Here is a 17,350-nt window from a genome sequence, read left to right as displayed (position 1 = left end):
CTGTGGGTGTTGACAAGAATCCATTTGAGTGAAACATTTCAATTTAATACTGTTTCTGCTCAACCTATTGTCTTATTTGACTGGTTTTCCGGATATTGCTTCCTTTCATTTTAATCTTGTGTGCTTTTCTGTACCATGGACGTCTTGCAGGTATCATTCTTTATATGAGGACATATGATTTACTTTGAGGAAAATAATTTGGATTATACCACTTGCTGTGTATTTATTTTAGGAGTAAGCATTTTTTAGGTTGATTGATTTGCAGTCATGAGAGAAATAGTCTGATGTTCATTTCAAATCAAATTTTCAAATATGATTTCAAGTATTGCATTCATTTAGTGGATTGGTTTTCTATATGAGCTGCGTTTCCATAAGGCAATGTTGCCTGCATTTGATATTCCGATCAAATTTTTAGTCTGGAAGGAAGGAAGTATTCTGGCGTTTTAGTGCTTTCGAAGTTTCATATTCTTCTAAGATCAAACCTAAGTGATTTTCCTGATTTTTTAAAATATTCTGATTATATCTAAATGAGCGTTATAATTATTATTATCTATTATCATTATTATTATTTCAATTTATATAAGTGTCAATAAATCACAAATATTGTTTAATAATTGTTTTTGTTTACGATTAGCTTTTATTGAAGTTTTCCTGCTCCCTGCACCACATAATGTTTTATGATTTGCTTGATTGATGCTTGCTGTAGATAAAAGTTGGAGTACGCCCCCAAAGTCTGCTTTGAATGTATTCGCATTTTCCTGATACCTTTCGCTGTGAACAGCATCCAGTTTCTCTTTCTCTTCCTCTATTCCTTTTCTGTGAGGTTGTGTGCTATTTGTTGCATTTGAGACCAAAGTATCAGTAATGCAAGGTGAGAATCGTGTTCATGTGCATGTCAATAAAATAGGCTTACAATTTGTGTAATCATTGGAGATGGAAGCCATCCTGTTTGACCTCTTGCAATCTTCAAGTATAGAATCTGACTGTGTATTAAAGTATGGCAACTCTTCAAAAACAGTAAGCAGTCTTGTCCACATGGAAATCCATGCGTTAAGCATTCCCTTGTGAGATAGATGCTTACTTGTTTTGTATGTTCCGTAACAGAAGCATCAATGTAACATATTCATCATCAGGTTTTTAGCAATATGTACTTTCATTTTAGGTTATTGTGAGGATTAGTGTTTTCAACTCTGTTGGATAGGAATGACTTTCTTGTGATATATATTAAAGGACGTTTCTCACAATAAAATATACTCAGGACTTCAACTATCGCCACACAAACTGTAATTCCATGTCAATAACTGAAATTTTGCATTAAGATACACGATAAATTTTGAATTGAAAATGGTAGATTCAATTGTGTTGGTGAGAGTGGTTTTGTACCTTTTTAATGAGAGGTAATTGTATTCAATTCTGTCAGTGGTAAACCACATTATCTTTACACTTCACCCCTTTCTTCCTCTTAACAGTGTGCATCCATGTGTGTGATCCGTCATACATTTATTGACGTATTGACTCACCAATAAATTATCTTAATCAAATGGAAGGACTGGATATGAGCTTTATAGTATTTAAAAGCTGTGTAGAGTCCTTACCGATGGTTCGTTTTGTAACATTGGGGAGGGGAGGGGGGGCTACATATTTCTATTCTGTTGCATTGTATACGTGCAACAGATCAGTTACATTTTTATGAAAGTTGTTACAGTTAGTCCTGTGTAGTAATAAGAATAATAAACAAAATGTTGTAGTATCAGACTGCTGAGTACGGTTTGTTTAGTGTGTCTCTCTTAAGTTTTCTCCTGCCTATAAACCTCATGAAATATTTTTCATCTCGGTGTCCTGCCGGTGTCCAACCAATCAGGAAAGACATTTGAACGCCAGGGGTGCGGGTTGCGAGTGTGTTGATGTTGCCTTGATCCGTTCCACTCGGTTCCACCCCGTCGCCCGGTCCACAGTCCAGACAGTCCACCTCGTCCACCACTATGCCGTGTGAGACGGTCTACATCCGCGACGGCCAACGCGAGATCCTGCTCGTCTACGGACTGGACGAGAATGGCAACCGTTCCGTGGCATACATGGCCGAAAGGGCGGACCCCAAATCTCATGTAAGTTGACAACGCCCTTTTTACAAAGGGGAAAACGTGACGCCCGCACTGCGAGCGAGCCCGTGTTCCTTTCTGTTTTCATTTCACACTTCAGACCGGCGGAGAGGGGGAGGGGGATTCCCTTGTCGCGCACGTGTCCCCGTCAGTGGATGGGATGCCGCGGTCGCCTGGTCGGCGTGGCATCATGCAGGTTGTTAATTTCCCAATTCATCTCCATATCCGTGCGGGGGGTGGTGGCGACGGCCTGGCGACACGCGCCACGCAGCGCTACGCCATGGCTCCGCCGGCCCCGTTTGAACAGGTGTTTGCCCCCTCCCCTTTCCATTCCATCGTCCCATTTGACGAACGACGACACGCCGGCTTCCGATCCGACCGGCCAGCCGCGGCGCGCAGACCGACAGTGCACCCTGCTGGGTTCAAAACAAAAAGTTTCATGAGCCACAATCAAAATTGGAGGTTGCCACTTTCCAGGGGGAGAGGAGACTTGTACGCACATTTCTGAGGTGCACAGAAGTGCGCCCATTCGTTTCCCGGGGAATGCCATCCCGTCAACCTCTACCCTCCCCATTCGCGACCAAGGCCGCGCCAGGGAAGACAAGACATGCAACCCCCGTGTCGCCTTGATCGACGCCAGATTCAAGGTGAAGGGTCGATTCCGAGCTATCCGTAATTGCGGCGGTGACACCCGCGTCATCCTGGGCCCGGCGGTCTCGGGACGGTTGAAAGAGGGGAAGGGGGAATGTAATAAGTTGGTGACGGTGTGCGGGGCTGGCGGGGCGCAGCGCTGGGCCGCGTAGGCCTAGAGGCCGCCGTCCGGGGCTGCAGTGATGCGCGCACCTCCGTCATGGCCGTGTGCACGACCCCCACACGGCCGTCCAGGCCTTCCTCGCCGTCCTCGCCCCCGGGCGAGCTGACCGAGTCATCGCACAGGGTGAGCGTCGTGGAGTCCTCGAGCCCGCCCGCACCCCGGCCCGGAGAGGCGGTGGTGAACCTGTCCGCTTCGTCGTTCCAGTTGGTGGGCGTCGAGTACGCTGCCGCCGCGGCCGCCTCGGCCGGCGCACCGGGCAGTGTCGCGCTGGACTGCGGCGAGGTCCCCGCCGCCGCGGCCGCCTCCCCCGACGACGCCGTGCTCCAGCCGCTGCAGCGGTACTCCCCCGCCGAGGTCGCCTCTTCGCCGCAAAGCAACGACCTCGCGATGACCGCGGTCGTGGCGACACAGTCCGGCCACCCCAGCCACCCCAGGCCGCTGCTGCCTGCCCTGCCTGCGCAACTGGCCCCGCAGTACGGCCAGCAGGTAAGTAACGTCAGGCGAAGGGCGACGCGCTGGCCGCGCGAAGCCAAGGCTTGGCTGCGGCTTGCCGCCGCGGCCCCGCCCCGAGAATGATTGACGTGGTGCCCCAGGAGGTGGACTGCTCGGGGTGGGTCGACCTGGACCTGACCGGCTACGCTCCCCTGTGCTCGCCGACGCCACTGCCTGGCGGGGCGACGTACACCATCCTGGCCACCCCCGGCATGCTGGAGGAGGAGCCCAGGACCCTCCACGAGCTGCAGGCGGTGAGGGAGTCTTCGTCGAGCCTGGCGCCGTGCTTCGAGTCCCCGCTGTCGCTCGCCGGCCCAGGGCCGTCGCTGCAAGCCTGTAAGAGTCGACCGCCTGGAAGTCCGCGCTGGGCCTCGAGAGCTGCCGACTGGACTTGAAGGATGTCTTTCCAGGTCGCGACGTTACGCCGCCCGCCCTGCTGGCCATGGAGGCGGACGAGGCGACGCGCGCGCTGGAGCTGCAGCACGGCGCCGCGGTGCTGACGCAGCACAACCAGGCCGTCACCAGGCACCGCAGCCAGGCCGACATCGAGAAAGGTGAGTCTGGTGGAGGGGTTGCACAAGGCCAAGGGTGGTCAACGCCTGGTGCGTAGGCAGTCCCAGATGCAGGCTACGTCGTCGGCCACCCTCTAGTCGTCCCGGTACACTGTCGGCTCTCGCTCCCCGCAGACTACAAGAAAAACGCCTGCCAGCGCGAGCGCTGCCGGATGCGGGACATGAACCGCGCCTACGACCTGCTGCGGACGCACCTGCCCATGGCCAAGAAACCTCCCAAGAAGCTGTCCAAGATCGAGTGCTTGAGGTGAGTGAACGCGCGGCCGTGCGGCCCGCTGCCCTTGCTCTGCAGGCCGATTCCGAGCAGTGCTTTCGTCGCGCTGTCTCTCTCGCACTTGTGGCTTGTCCCTTCGGGGTGCGAGAGAGACAGAGCGACGAAAGCACTGCCATCCGCGGAATCAGTCCGCGCTTGCGGTCGCGGATGGCCGGCCGAGCGGCATGGGGGTGGCAGGGCCGGCTAGACGGCCAAGCGGGGCGGGGCGGGGCGGGGCGGGGCGGGGCAAGGCTACCCCGCGACCGCAGCGGCGAGCATCGCGGGAACTCCCCCAATCCAGCAATCCAGTCATTCCGAGCGATTCCACGATTTAATTAAGCTTTTCGACCAGTTGTAGTGGCCTCGAGGGGATAATCCCGCGCGACACGGGCTGTGCTTGCGGTGCTGTGTGACGCGCCTAGGCGCCTCGAAAGGGTTGGTTCGGAACTCTCCTCTAGGTGTTTCTGAGTCTGGCGTTGTCTGCGCAGGCTGGCCATCCAGTACATCCGGGACCTGGAGGACGTGCTGAACGAGAGCCAGGGCGTGGGCCACAGCCACGGGCCCTGGCAGCCGGCCTGCGCGCCGCCCTCGCCGCCCTCGGCGTGGAGCCTGGCCAGCCTGGCTGGCGTGGAGGGCGTCGCCGCGGTGGCCGCGCCCGCCGAGGCCCTCTCCAGCTACGACGCCCTGTACGCCCCGCACTGTAAGGAAGCGCCTACGACACTCGCTACGTACACTGCGCGATAGGGAACCTCTGAGTCTCTAACTAACGCAGTTCGCCCTCCAGTGTTCTCGAGCGGCGCGTCGCCCAGGCACTACCACCACGACGCCGAGGGACAGCTCGCCCTCACCACCATGCACTGGAGCTGACGAAGCTGGCGACGCGGCAACGACTCGCCGTGATGAGTCGAATCGACGCGCTTGCTCATTTTCCTCTCGCCAATGTTGGAATCCTAGTCAGGTTTGAAGGCCCAATCGAATCTTCCAAGCCGAGGCGTTTCTGCGTACTACTTCTTAAAGTACTTCTGTCGGTTTACTTGTAAAATGAACGGGTCAGCATTCTGAACCGGGATGTGATATTTTTGCTGTAGAGATTTTAATAACAAATTACGACGGCTTTTGTTTTCGTCCGCTGCCCTCTCCCGTAACACCTCGTGGGTCGACGGCACTTGCCGTGTGGTTGGCCGATTCGACGACCAATTTCTGACAGCTCTGCCCCCTTCCCCCTTCCCCTTTGGCGTGCGAGGTGGGGACGGTCGGGGTGGTCCAGCGCGCCCCGCCCTTGCGCTCTATATAAAGGGGAGCGTGGCGGCGGCGTGCCACTTTCCATCTCGCTCCCTCGGCGGCAACATGGAGTCTCAGGTGAGCAGCCATCTGCGGCATGTCTGCGGCCTTGCCGGCCCTGCGCAGCACACCGTTAGTTTGTTCGCGCTTACGCGGCCTTCCCGCTCACGCGCTGTTCTTCCCTTGCAGGTCATGCGCTGCCTGCTGGTCCTGGCACTCCTCGTGTCGGTGTCTGCGCGCCCGCAGTACGCCTACGCCAACCCCGAGCCCCAGTACGTCGCCCCGCAGCAGTCCTTCGCGCCCGCCTTGGCGCCGGAACCTCAGTACGGCCCTCCGGCCCCGGTTCCAGCCCCGGTTCAGCCCGCGCCACCGCCGGCGCCCGCGCCGTACCCGCTGCCAGAGCCGGTGGCACTTCCCTCTCCTGCTGTGGACCCTGTGTACGCCCCAGCCTCGCAGTACGGCAGCCCCACTTTCAGTGCAGCGCCCGTCGCCGCCCCCAGTTTCGCTCCCGCCCCCACGCCGACGTTCAGCGCCGCCCCCGTCATCCCCGATCCCCAGTACGGCGCCCCGTTGGTCCAGCAGCAGTCCTTCGCGCCCGCGCCGCAACCCCAGTACGCTGCTCCGGCCCCTGTGCCCGCCCCGGCCCCAGTTCAGAGTGCTCCACCGCCTCCGGCACCCGCACCGTACCCTTTGCCTGAGCCGGTAGCTGTTTCCGCTCCTGCAGTGGACCCAGTGTTCGCTCCGGCCTCGCAGTACGGCAGCCCCTCGTTCAGCGCCGCCCCCGTGCCTGCCCCCGCGTTCAGTCCAGCATTTAGTGCCGCCCCCACCTTCAGCGCTGCCCCGGTTGCCGCCCCCGAGTTCAATTCAGCTCCGGCGTTTAGTGCCGCTCCTAGCTTCAGCGCCGCCCCCGTCGCAGCCCCCGAGTTCGGTTCTCCGGCGTTTAGCGCCGCCTCTAGCTTCAGTGCCGCCCCGGTCCCCGCCCCCGCATTCAGTCCGGCACCAGCGTCCGGCCCAACCTTCAGCGTTGCCCCCGTCCCCGCCCCCGAGTTCAATTCAGCTCCGGCGTTTAGCGCCGCTCCCAGCTTCAGCTCTGCCCCCGTCGCAGCCCCCGAGTTCAATTCAGCAGCAGCGTTCGCTGCCGCGCCCACCCCCACGTTCAGTGCCGCCCCCGTGATTCCGGACTCCCAGTACGGCGCGCCGCAGGTCCAGCAGCAGTCCCTGGCGCCCGCCTTCGCGCCCACGCCAGACCCCCAGTACGGTCCTCCGGCCCCGGTGCCGGCCCCAGTCCAGAGTGCTCCACCGCCCCCGGCACCTGCACCGTATCCACTGCCCGAGCCGGTTGCACTTCTCGCCCCTGTCCCAGCCCCGCAGTACGGCAGCCCCGTCTTCAGCGCCGCCCCCGCGCCCGCCCCCCAGCAAGAGCCCCTGGTGGTGTCTCCGCCCGTGGTGGTGCCCCCACAGCAGCAGCAGACCCTGGAGCCAGCCTTCGCCGCGGCCCCTGCCGTGGCCGGCGCGCCCTTTGCCACGTACGGACCTCCCCAGTCCTTCTAGATCGGTGAGTCCTCTTTCGCGCTAACGAAATTCACGCGGTGACCAACGTGTGGTGTGAAGTTTCTGAATTCAGATGCCCTGCACGCAACGCTCGATTGAAAAAATTGACAGGTGTAATTTTCTGTTTTGCAGGCTGATGCTGAACCAGGGGACAAATAACTAGTCATCTTCATCATCTCGCTCAATCACCACCACTGTTATTATTACCATTAAGCGTCATCAGCCGAAGTGTGAAGCTCCTCGATATTCGTCTGATGGTCGAAGCTTCAAGAACAACTCATCTAAATTATAAGAGTCAGTGTAAATATGGCTTGACAAATAAATTTTTTAATGAAATTATTTTTTAACTGTGTTTTGCCCACTATTGCCCACCACTCTCTCTCTCTCTCTCCATCGAACATCTTACTTGAGAACCGTCCTGGGGTGTTAATTGATGCAGCGTTATTTCCTTTCTACACTTTAATCATGGGGACAGTACAGAGAGATTACACAAGATAGGAGAGTGGTAAGAAGTCATCTGATGTGGAGCAAGGTAGACTTGGCATGTTCTGAAAATGGCAGTAAAAATCAAACTGAGTAAGTTCTTAAAACTAGTGCAGTGTACTGTCCAAACTATTGAATGTGCTTTAACATCTTATGAAATTCAAAAGAACTCCACATGCATAAAATTATGACTATCATTAGATTCTTAATTAGAATAGAAGTATGAGGTAAAATGACTAGACAACTTATAAAGACAAAAATGATTGGGTGTAAAACGGATGCACCTCAAAAACTCACTGACTAAAGGTGTTCTGATGACACGCATAGAAAATGACTAGGCAATAAAGTACATAAAAGTAAAGTTTTGAAATTTTCAGGGTAGGCTGAATTTTTCTTCTAGAAGCCAAAATTAATACAAAAGAAGCAACAAAAGTTGCCACATGGCAACTTCTATTAATTTGAAGTCTTTACAAAATTGGTCTTCTTTGAAGTAGGAAAACTCCAGTAATTCTCAAGCAATCACATACAACATCCCATGGCGCCAGTGTTCTTTTCTTTGAATCTTTCAAGTCCAAATGAATTTAAAATAAAGCTGTTCACAAAACTTCTTAAAAATAGCAGAGGAGACTGGCGTTTTGTACAAATTTAAATTTCACCTCCATTGTGAAACTGCACAGTAGCTGACATCTATAATGCATTTTAAATATGCACAATAATCTCTTACTGACTATTCTGATGTGGTCACTTCCTACAGTAAAAATGACTTAGATATAGTAAAAAAAAATATTTGGTGGGCTTGTATGACTAGAAACCAAATAGTAAAGCAAATAGACATATAGCACACAATTAGACAAACAGACATACAGAATATTTTTAAATCCCCACGTTTATGGAAAGTTTAAATTGAGAAAGACATATCATGAGACTGCAAATAACTCATGTACATGGTGATCAAGTACAACATAAAAATTTTAGAGAGGAAATCAAACTGGTGTACCAGTGGTACACTAAGAATAGGTACAAGTACAAATTAAACAGCTCAGATAGAAAAGCAAGAGTACAGTTTGACATGCACTACAAAGGGCAAAAATTTCCTGACAAGGAAAGAGAGGCCCTCCTAATATTTAATACATTACTTAACCTGTTCACTGCGACATGACCAGACGGGGGGTCAAGATCTTGAGTTAAAAGATAGGACCTATAGATCCTTCGCAGTGAAGTGTCAAGGCTAACTACAGTTTGTTTGATTTTATAGCTTCGAGGCAGCAACTCTCTCCACAAACTAAAATTAGCGTGGAGGAGAAGCCTAAAATAAAGCAAAATTATTATTTTTTGAGCAAAAATATTCTTTTTTTAAAATCATGCATCCTATATACACATCCTAAGTATAAATGCTATGCAGTTGAAAAGCACATCACACATAAAAACATGACCTAAATAGCCAGAAAAACAAAAAATCAACTTACAAAATAGTACAACTAAAAAAAAAGCACAACACAAATAAAATGGTTTGAGTCTAAAACATGAACTGCCCTTACCTAAGAAAACAAATTTACAACTCTTTTGGTTCCAAGAAACAATGAGTGACTTTCACCGTCCTTCTCCCTGCTTTCACCGGTCAAAATCAAGTGACATGCAAGATCAGGAGAGATTATTCTAAACCAGTAGGTAGGTTTATAGAAATTTAACCAATCAAGTACAAAATACCCTAGCACCTGTATCAGCTTGAGTGTAATTGAGATACATGTTGAGCAGTTTAGACATCTACAACACACAAAAACTTTTAATCCTAAGTCAGAAGTATCTTCACTAAATTTCTTTCAGTTTCACACATTTTTCAAATTAAAGGCAGTGTAAGAAGTGTGCTGAAATTCTTACAAAATTAAACAAAAAGCTTTGCATGGCCTCACCTCTCAAAGAAAAAATGAATAGGATGATCACATACAATAAATTAGGGGTAGAGTTAAAAATAAAAACTTAAAAATAAATGAAGTTGTTGTTTCGAACGATGTGAGAAAATAAATTTGAGCAATGAAAATGACAATGAAAAAATTGTTTAATCCTGTTTCTGAGCCTTTGCTTCTCCTTCAATTGCAGCTTCAGCTTTCCTTCTTAATTGCCAGTCTATGACCATTCTGCCAGTGAGCATAAAGAAAAATACCTGCAAAGGAAAAAGCAAATTTAGTTTTGGTTGCAAATTAGAATGTTTTCATAATTTGATGTAAATGAGTGAGAGACGCCACTTCGCTTACCAATGCTGGAGCAATTCTTTCAAATTTGTCATTCACCATATAATGGGAATAAACAGCTACTAGCATGAGGAGAATCAGGACAATATTAGCCCCTTGTTTCACTTTGGCTGAAAACAAAAACAATTTCTAAGCACTTTCAAGCAAACTGATACATTGTAAAGAATGTAACAGTAACACTTACCATTGGGTATCAAAGACATTGCTAATCCGCAGATGATTTCCAAAGAACCAACAACTCTGCGGTACCATTTTGAAGGAACTTTAAAGTCCAGTGTATCAGATAATGGAAATACTTTGGCATATTTCACATAATCTTTTCTCTGAAAGAAAGAAAAGAAAGGATTTTTCAGAAAATTTGATTCTTTACTTTCTCTACAGTATTTCTCTTGTAGGTAGTAAAGGGCGTGAAATGATTTGGGGCCCTTTTAAACACCCTGCACCCTAATTTTTAACAGTACTAATAGTGTAGAGAATCCACAGGTGTTTCTATGAGACACAAAAGGGTCCGAGATCTCAGCCTCAATTAGGTCTATAAGCAGAAGCTAGAGCGGAGTAAAAATAACTCAAACCCGGGTAGGGGCCGGGTAGGACTAACCCTATGCTTTTCACATATATTGTGTGAACCCCTAGGGCGGTCTGCCAAGGTCGCACGACACAAATAGATACCTCGTATTATCGAGTAGAGGCTCTAGTGACTGCCATGAGTGCATCAACAGTTTGAGACAACATCTCTGTAGGGGAGAATGTCGGTTATACAGATTCGGTTGAGACGAGAAACGAAATCGTCCTGGTGCCGATAACCTCACCAGACCAACCCCTCTGCCGCCCCACCCTCCATCTCTGTCTTGCCGATATATACTCACCAAGTCTTTGTGAAGCTCCTTGCTAATCAGTGAAGATATCTTCATCGTGCCGACAAATACGAAAAAAATTCCAAGGAGGATGGACAGGCTTTTGAGAACGACAGAGCCCATGGTGAGGCGGCTTCTGCTGGCGATGAGCGGACAGCGAGCAGACGACAGGAAGGGCCTGGCGAACAAGTTCTGCTCTCGCCTTTCTTTATGGCGGTCAAAACTGAACCCTCGGTCCGGCTTCCGTGAGAGAAAGAGTCAAAATATCGGCTTGAAATAGGTCCCTGCACAGCTTCTGCCGCAGCGCACTCCGGTCGGCCCGCTTGGTCGTTCCTGGCGACGCGTCTGATGGCTGTCTGCTCGGCTCGGCCCGCCCGTTTGACAACACTAGCAGACGAAAAGTGGGAGGGACGGCGGCAGTGGCAGACGACGCAACGAACGCCGGGACGACGGGCACGACGGACCGGGCTCGCACTTCGCGTAAACAAACGGCCCTCTTTCTTTCTGGTGGGTTTTCTGGATGTTTTCTCAGCCAAAAAAGACAACATTGAGATTTTATTTAGTTGAGGATAAGTTATACAGAAGCATCTCGCTCTATTCGAGGACGGGAGGACTTGTAGATGACGTTGGTAGCCCCCTTTGTGTGCAGATCTCTATTGTTTCGACATTAGTACTGGGACTGCAGATTTTCCACTTACTGAATACCGCTGCTCTTGGTTCATTCATTGTTAAGTGAACCAGTTATGATCATGAGCTAGTATCTCAATTTTTTGGGGGGTTGGGTTCTTTGCTTCCCTTTTGCTGTGCTACTATTGTCGAACCTTTCACCATCTCTAAAGCTCACACATCTTCCTTTTCAGTATTCCAATGTCTTAGAAGAAAAAGTGGTTTCATCTCATTTGTCAGTGGTTTGCGTTCCCATTATCACAAGATGGAGCATTCTCGGTTTAAGCGATACTTTACCAACCCCTGGAAAGAAGGAACAGTAGGCTCGGAAACAGATTTTACTCTGGATGCTGACACTGGAGTAACAAGGATAAAAGAAATGATCAATTTAATAAGCTCCAAGAGACCTGCTGTAACTAAAGATGGTGAAGGCGGTCTGTATGTCGGAATTGGAGGAATAGCATACATGTACTACTATCTCAGTCAATCACCATTGTTCGCCTCTGAAAAGGACCAATTCATTGAAAAGGGTTTGGAGTATGTCCGAGCTGCCTTTCTTTACACGCACCAGAGTGTTCCTGTAAAGCAGGCTGAGGAATGCGCTTTCCTCTTGGGCCCTGCAGGGATTTACGCAACAGCAGCAGCTTTACACCATGCAAAAGGTAAGCGAATAATGTTAATGTCTTTTTTCTTTCCCCAGTATATTTTGGTTCACATCGTTTTTTTTTTAAATTATGATCCAGGAAGTCCTTTAGAAGCTGAGCAATTCTGTCAGCTGTATGTATCCTTAAGCTCTATCTGCACCCCTGTGGACTTCTTAGCTTGTGGAGGAGACGAATTACTCGTTGGCCGAGCAGGCTTTTTATGTGGAGCGTTGTGGCTGGAGAAAGTATTTGGTTCTCCAGTGGTGCCAATATCTGATTTGCACAAAGTTTGTCAAACAATAATAATATCTGGAAGATGTTATGCTCAACGCACTAAAAGTCAGTGCCCACTGATGTATGCTTATTACGGCACCGAATACCTTGGTAAGAAAGAAGTACAGCTCCCTAGTTTCAGCTCTCTAACCACTTAAGAACTGCTTCAGATTACTGGAAACTGTTTCTCTTTCCTAGGAGCGGCACATGGCCTGAGTGGCATCTTACAAATGTTACTGAGTGTCCCAGGATTCATCCAATCAGATGCATCTATTGAGAGAGATGTGAGAACTAGTATTGATTACATATTATCAACACAGTCTGCGGAGGGAAATTTTCCATTTGCAACTGAGGAGGTACGTTTCAAGACTCGTCAACCAGAAGATGAGATGGTTCACTGGTGCCACGGTGCTCCAGGTACGTTTGAAATCCTTTTATTTCATCATGCCCTCAAACCAAACCTTAAAGTAAGGCTGCTTGTGATTCGTTAATTTACTTTCAGGTGTTGTTTATTTAATGGCTAAAGCATATATTTTATGGCAAGAAGACAGATACTTACAATCATGCATTCGTTGTGCAGACATAGTGTGGGATAAAGGTCTACTGAAAAAAGGTCCAGGTAAGTGATTTCAGGTCTTACTTGTGTCCCTCACACTCAGACAAATTTTGTTAACTCACAAAGCTGATTTTAATTCTTTATAGGAATATGCCATGGAGTAGCAGGAAATGCCTATGTTTTCCTCACCTTATATCGTCTCACTCAAGATGAAATGTACTTGGATAAAGCCCGTCAGTTTGCCAGTTTCCTCTTCTGTGAGGAGTTCCTTACCTGTTCTCGCTCTCCTGACAGTCCATTCAGCTTGTTTGAAGGGATTGCTGGGACCGCTTGTTTCATCAATGATGTGCTGCAGCCATCCAGTGCTTCTTTTCCATTTATGAACATATTTTGATGGAAATGAAGAGACAACTATCAGTGATGAAGCTTCATTCAGCAAATCCTTGGCTTCAGCAATAAGTGTTGATTAGTGAGAAATTCAAGATTCATGTGTTATGTTCATTGAATCATTGCAATCATGTCTGTTTTCTTCCAAGACAGTGTTTTATTCTTCGTAGTAGACTGGCATAGGAATAAGATTACTGTACATATAATATTTTTATTTTCACTTTTTTTTTTAGGTTGATTAATTTTAAAATAATTATGCTGTGATCTGTCCTTTGTTTCTATTGTGAATGTAGGAATATAAAGTAATAATCAAAATCTGCAATACAACCTATGAGATAATGTTATTACTAAAGTACTGAGGTAACATTAGTATTTTTAGCCAGTAAAAACACAAAACAAAATTAACAAAAGCAATCATAATTTATCAATTACAACACATAATTGATAGTATGAGGGGAAAGGAGATGGAAACAGCTTAACTTGTAACCAAGGACAGTGAATTATTTTTGAGCGAGATCAAGCCTTACAGAAATGTCTTTTCAGATAAATCAGTTGGGCCTTGCTTTCTAGTTGGGCCAGATCTTGAACGGCGGGTGCCATTTGTGACACATGATTTTCATAACTACTACCTGAAAAAAAGAGGAGCAGAACCAATACATTTAAAACCAATAAAATCTGTCTCAATTCCATGGTAAAAAAATTATTATTTCTCACCAGTATTAAGCTTCTTTTGACCATACACAACCTTCCCATCAAATTGGTCAACAGGTACCTTTACATCTGCACCAACTTGCTGAATTGTGACATTTAGATGGTCTTCTATATCCGCCAAATACTGTAGAATAAAAAAGAAAACCTTGCACGTGAAACAAAATTGATCAGAGCACTTTTGTAAACTGATAAAAAGATATGGTTACCTGGTGTTCATTGTACCAAATGCAGCATCCCCCTTCATTAGTTAATCGAGCATTAGAGCAGTTGCGACCTCGGGAGGGACACCATTCACCATGAAACCATACTTTCTCGGGTACTGTCGAGACAAGTGAGATCGCAAGACCCATGCGCTCTGCTCTTCCAACTCGGCCAATGCGATGAACATAATTTGATTTTTCATCAGGAAGAGTTACATTAATCACTACAAATAAAATGAAAGTGAATCAAATGTTCACAAATAAAATTCATGCATTATGACATAAGAAAACCGAAAATGAGAGGTACTCACTAAACGGCAGTCCATTTATATCAATACCACGAGCAGCAACATCAGTACAGATCAGAAATTTGACTTTGCCCTGTTTAAAAGCCTCCAAGTTTTCCTTACGTTCAGCTGGCTTGCGATCTCCGTGGAGGCATACACAAGAGTATGGATTTGAGGGATTGCGTGGACCTCCTCCTAAAATGACAACAAAATTTTGTGAACTCTGTCACCAGATTTCTGTAAAACAATTTAAGATATTTTTTGTTTTTTTGTTTAAGACGCACCTAGTTGATTGAAGTACTTCTCCAAATTGTCGCAATCCAATTTAGTGCGGCAGAACACAAGAGCTTTGTCCATCTTATGCTCATCAATGGCTTTAACACAGTATTCTCCTTTCATCATTTTGACAGCCTCTGACAGAGTCTCTGGATAGAGAAACAAGGTGACAAATAGATAGAAAAAAAAAGGAGAAACTTACCACCAAATGAGACCACATGACAAGTGGAAGAGAAAATCCTGTACCTGCAGTATTATTGCCAGGGCGAACATTGTCCCTGACATGAACCCCATCAGTCAAAATGTGTTTTCGTAAGGTTTCCCATGAACGATCTTGTTGTGGATCTACTTTGACCACAACATGATGAACAGTTTCTGGGACAGCATCCTCCCCCTTCAGATCAACCCAAGTGGGAAAGTGCATTAATCGTTCCTGCAACCAAACAATCAGATTTGTCATAATTACTAATCCTCATGAAATGCTGCCTGACACAGCTTTTATAACTTTGCTATAATCCTTAAGGATGAGGAGAAAAATAATTCTTACCGCCATTTTCTTAACATCAAAGTCATGGAGAGTAGCAGAGCAAACAATCATCTGAAGTCTATTACCATCAGCAGTAACTTTGGGGATTTGGCGATGTAAGTTATTAATGAGGTCAGCATAGCCCTGCTTGAGGAGACCATCTGCTTCGTCAAGAACAAAAAAGCGACAAGCTTTTAATGAGAGATGGCCTGAGGAAATAAGACTCTCCAATCGCCCTGGCGTCCCAACAACAATATCAACCTGAAAAATAAAAAAAATAATGAGAAAAGCAGGAGGGATGCAGAGAAATCATCTCACTCCAATTAAAAATTGACTCAAGCAACACTTACTCCTTTGGTTAAAGCAGAAATATTTTCATTGACGCTGACACCCCCAGTTACAAGTGCTGTACGCACTTTAGGCTTGTCCACAAACTTCATAAACAGATTCAACTGGTTAAATGTCTGATCTGCTAACTCTTTGGAAGGCTGAAAGATTGTGTTCAAGGTTTCAATACAAACAACATTTAAATTCATAAAGGAGGAGTAAGTAAAAGTTAATCTTACCTCGAGTATAATGGCTTGAGGAGCATCCTTCACAACTTTTACTGGGGTTGCCTCAGGGCTACGCACAAGCTCTTTTGGAGCCTCACTCAAAGCAATAAAGCCAGCTTCATGAGGGTATTTGAAAGGAGCTGCTCCAAAGTTGAAAGCCATTTCAGCATTCTGAAAATCAAACTGAGTTGAAAGTGGAACTTGGGTGATAAGCTACTGAACAGAAAGTTTAAATGCATTGCACCTTCAAAACAACAGCAGGGTGAAAAGTCTTGTTCCTTGCATTATCTGCTATGCTGAAAGCTTTACCAAGGTGCTTGCCATTTTTACTAAATGAGACTTCGCCGTTGTCTAAATCCAAATAGCATCCTATGGTGTCATTAATACCAAATGATTCACCATAGGAATCAAAGTTTTTGTTGTTCGATTTTTTGCCTGTACCACCAAACCCATATCCCCATTGATCTGTTCCAAGATCCAGCACAGCCTGAAACACAGAACCCAAAAGTAATAAAAGGGGCATGGAATTAGTACAGGGGGAAGAAAAGAACTCACCTGAGGAGTGCTCCAGCCCACTCTACATAATCCTTCATCAGTCACAGTTGCCTCATAGTAATACTTTCCAGAGCTTTGAACAGCTTTAGTAGCTCTGCAACCCTGCCAGTTGGTGGCACGAGATTGGCAGCGTAGCCCATCTGGAGTTACCGCCATAGACGAGTCACGATCCCAGAAGCTTAAGGTCCAAGGGGTTGCTACAAAATAAAAGCTATAATTATACAATGGAAGTTCAATGGGAGATCGTACACTAGAATTTATGGTATTGAGACTGCATACAGAGGGAGGAGTCTCCTGCTCCTGCTTTTTGTCCTCTTCCACTTTCTAAGTCCTTCAAGGCTTCCCATGTAATTTGAAGAATGGGCAAGCAGAAAGCACCAGTTTTGCCACTTCCAGTCTCTGCTGCCATCAAAACATCGCCACCGCCGAGAATGAGAGGTATCGCTTCAGATTGGACATCAGTTGGCAACCTGGCAAAAGTAACACAATTGAAAGACTTACAGCATACATACAATCTTCTGCGTCAAGAAAAAATTACTAACATCCAGTCCATTTCTTCGACAGCTTTCCCGATCTCGGGGAGTACACCCATCTCTGTAAATAATAAAAAGAAAATTACTGTAAGAAGCATGATGCAAGACATAAATAGAATCAGTTGAAGCAGGCAAAAGATAAGAAATATAGATAACATAGTCAATTGATGCAAGAAAATTGTGTTCAGACATGACATTTGTGACTTTTAAATGGTCTTTCACAGCTGTCAACATAAAATACACGAAACGAAACTTCAGCTGACATACACCATGTAACCTCTACACGATAACATTCAACGTGTTACAATTTTGTCACTCTAAGAATATACAAGAAAATGCAAATACCTTCAAACGCTGTCATGATGGTGTGATGGCGAAGAAAACGAAACTGCGAAACTTCGTTAGTTGAACGCGATTTCTGAAGCCGGTGCTCAACACAACACCACAACACCCGTCTTGCATCTGCGGGGCTCGGGGGGGGGGGGGGGGGAAAACGAATGAATGAATGATGAGGTAGAGGGCAGCACCGGGAGG

At 47.3% G+C, this 17,350-nt stretch overlaps 5 protein-coding genes across 9 annotated transcripts; 3 read left to right on the top strand and 2 right to left on the bottom strand.

The window, feature by feature from the left end:
• The first annotated feature begins 745 nt into the window (after nt 1-745).
• LOC117643418 lies at nt 746-5,337 on the top strand. The gene is made up of 7 exons (XM_034382308.1): nt 746-2,105; nt 3,118-3,399; nt 3,507-3,741; nt 3,816-3,959; nt 4,092-4,224; nt 4,719-4,930; nt 5,015-5,337. Exons 1-7 carry the CDS (start codon nt 1,983-1,985, stop codon nt 5,095-5,097), a joined length of 1,212 nt encoding a protein of 403 aa, XP_034238199.1. The 5' UTR covers nt 746-1,982; the 3' UTR covers nt 5,098-5,337.
• Nucleotides 5,338-5,455: 118 nt separating this feature from the next.
• LOC117643415 (skin secretory protein xP2) lies at nt 5,456-7,409 on the top strand. Its single transcript, XM_034382301.1, has 3 exons — nt 5,456-5,589; nt 5,701-7,066; nt 7,195-7,409. Exons 1-2 carry the CDS (start codon nt 5,578-5,580, stop codon nt 7,060-7,062), a joined length of 1,374 nt encoding a protein of 457 aa, XP_034238192.1. The 5' UTR covers nt 5,456-5,577; the 3' UTR covers nt 7,063-7,066; nt 7,195-7,409.
• A 97-nt stretch (nt 7,410-7,506) lies between these two features.
• Nucleotides 7,507-11,001, bottom strand: LOC117643419 (transmembrane protein 35A). Its single transcript, XM_034382309.1, has 4 exons — nt 10,661-11,001; nt 9,979-10,117; nt 9,798-9,904; nt 7,507-9,706 (listed from the first exon to the last, which is right to left on the bottom strand). The coding sequence occupies exons 1-4, from the start codon at nt 10,769-10,771 to the stop codon at nt 9,602-9,604; spliced, it is 462 nt and encodes a 153-aa protein (XP_034238200.1). The 5' UTR covers nt 10,772-11,001; the 3' UTR covers nt 7,507-9,601.
• A 14-nt stretch (nt 11,002-11,015) lies between these two features.
• LOC117643416 (lanC-like protein 3) lies at nt 11,016-13,501 on the top strand. 5 transcript variants are annotated; one of them, XM_034382303.1, is made up of 6 exons: nt 11,016-11,155; nt 11,509-11,976; nt 12,058-12,342; nt 12,430-12,648; nt 12,734-12,850; nt 12,934-13,501. In XM_034382303.1, exons 2-6 carry the CDS (start codon nt 11,580-11,582, stop codon nt 13,179-13,181), a joined length of 1,266 nt encoding a protein of 421 aa, XP_034238194.1. In that variant the 5' UTR covers nt 11,016-11,155; nt 11,509-11,579; the 3' UTR covers nt 13,182-13,501. The 5 variants fall into 5 exon arrangements, with proteins under 5 accessions (XP_034238194.1, XP_034238196.1, XP_034238193.1 ...); XM_034382305.1 differs by lacking the exon at nt 11,016-11,155 and adding an exon at nt 11,157-11,273; XM_034382302.1 differs by lacking the exon at nt 11,016-11,155 and adding an exon at nt 11,269-11,401.
• On the bottom strand, nt 13,492-17,287 carry LOC117643414 (ATP-dependent RNA helicase Ddx1). The gene is made up of 14 exons (XM_034382300.1): nt 17,162-17,287; nt 16,826-16,877; nt 16,563-16,753; nt 16,284-16,480; nt 15,973-16,215; nt 15,741-15,899; nt 15,525-15,662; nt 15,196-15,435; nt 14,895-15,081; nt 14,657-14,797; nt 14,397-14,567; nt 14,092-14,309; nt 13,889-14,009; nt 13,492-13,803 (listed from the first exon to the last, which is right to left on the bottom strand). The coding sequence occupies exons 1-14, from the start codon at nt 17,175-17,177 to the stop codon at nt 13,691-13,693; spliced, it is 2,187 nt and encodes a 728-aa protein (XP_034238191.1). The 5' UTR covers nt 17,178-17,287; the 3' UTR covers nt 13,492-13,690.
• Between the last annotated feature and the right edge of the window lie 63 nt (nt 17,288-17,350).

The sequence above is a fragment of the Thrips palmi genome, unplaced genomic scaffold (assembly GCF_012932325.1).
Source record: "Thrips palmi isolate BJ-2018 unplaced genomic scaffold, TpBJ-2018v1 HiC_scaffold_17, whole genome shotgun sequence".
NCBI lineage: Eukaryota > Metazoa > Arthropoda > Insecta > Thysanoptera > Thripidae > Thrips > Thrips palmi.
Note: the sequence above shows the minus strand (reverse complement) of the source record. Positions and strands in the feature narration are given on the sequence as shown.

Excerpts from the sequence above, each read along its gene's own strand:
- LOC117643418 (XM_034382308.1), top strand. The coding sequence starts at position 1,983 with ATGCCGTGTGAGACGGTCTACATCCGCGACGGCCAACGCGAGATCCTG. Across the intron at positions 3,400-3,506 it reads CCCCGCAGTACGGCCAGCAG|GAGGTGGACTGCTCGGGGTG; the intron begins GTAAGTAACGTC and ends GTGGTGCCCCAG. Across the intron at positions 3,742-3,815 it reads AGGGCCGTCGCTGCAAGCCT|GTCGCGACGTTACGCCGCCC; the intron begins GTAAGAGTCGAC and ends ATGTCTTTCCAG.
- LOC117643419 (XM_034382309.1), bottom strand. The coding sequence starts at position 10,771 with ATGGGCTCTGTCGTTCTCAAAAGCCTGTCCATCCTCCTTGGAATTTTT. Across the intron at positions 10,118-10,660 it reads AGGAGCTTCACAAAGACTTG|AGAAAAGATTATGTGAAATA; the intron begins GTGAGTATATAT and ends TCTTTCTTTCAG. Across the intron at positions 9,707-9,797 it reads AAAGAATTGCTCCAGCATTG|GTATTTTTCTTTATGCTCAC; the intron begins GTAAGCGAAGTG and ends TTTCCTTTGCAG.
- LOC117643416 (XM_034382302.1), top strand. Across the intron at positions 12,343-12,429 it reads TTACGGCACCGAATACCTTG|GAGCGGCACATGGCCTGAGT; the intron begins GTAAGAAAGAAG and ends TCTCTTTCCTAG. Across the intron at positions 12,649-12,733 it reads CTGGTGCCACGGTGCTCCAG|GTGTTGTTTATTTAATGGCT; the intron begins GTACGTTTGAAA and ends ATTTACTTTCAG.
- LOC117643414 (XM_034382300.1), bottom strand. Across the intron at positions 15,436-15,524 it reads TTTCTGCTTTAACCAAAGGA|GTTGATATTGTTGTTGGGAC; the intron begins GTAAGTGTTGCT and ends TTTATTTTTCAG. Across the intron at positions 15,082-15,195 it reads TTGATGTTAAGAAAATGGCG|GAACGATTAATGCACTTTCC; the intron begins GTAAGAATTATT and ends GTTTGGTTGCAG.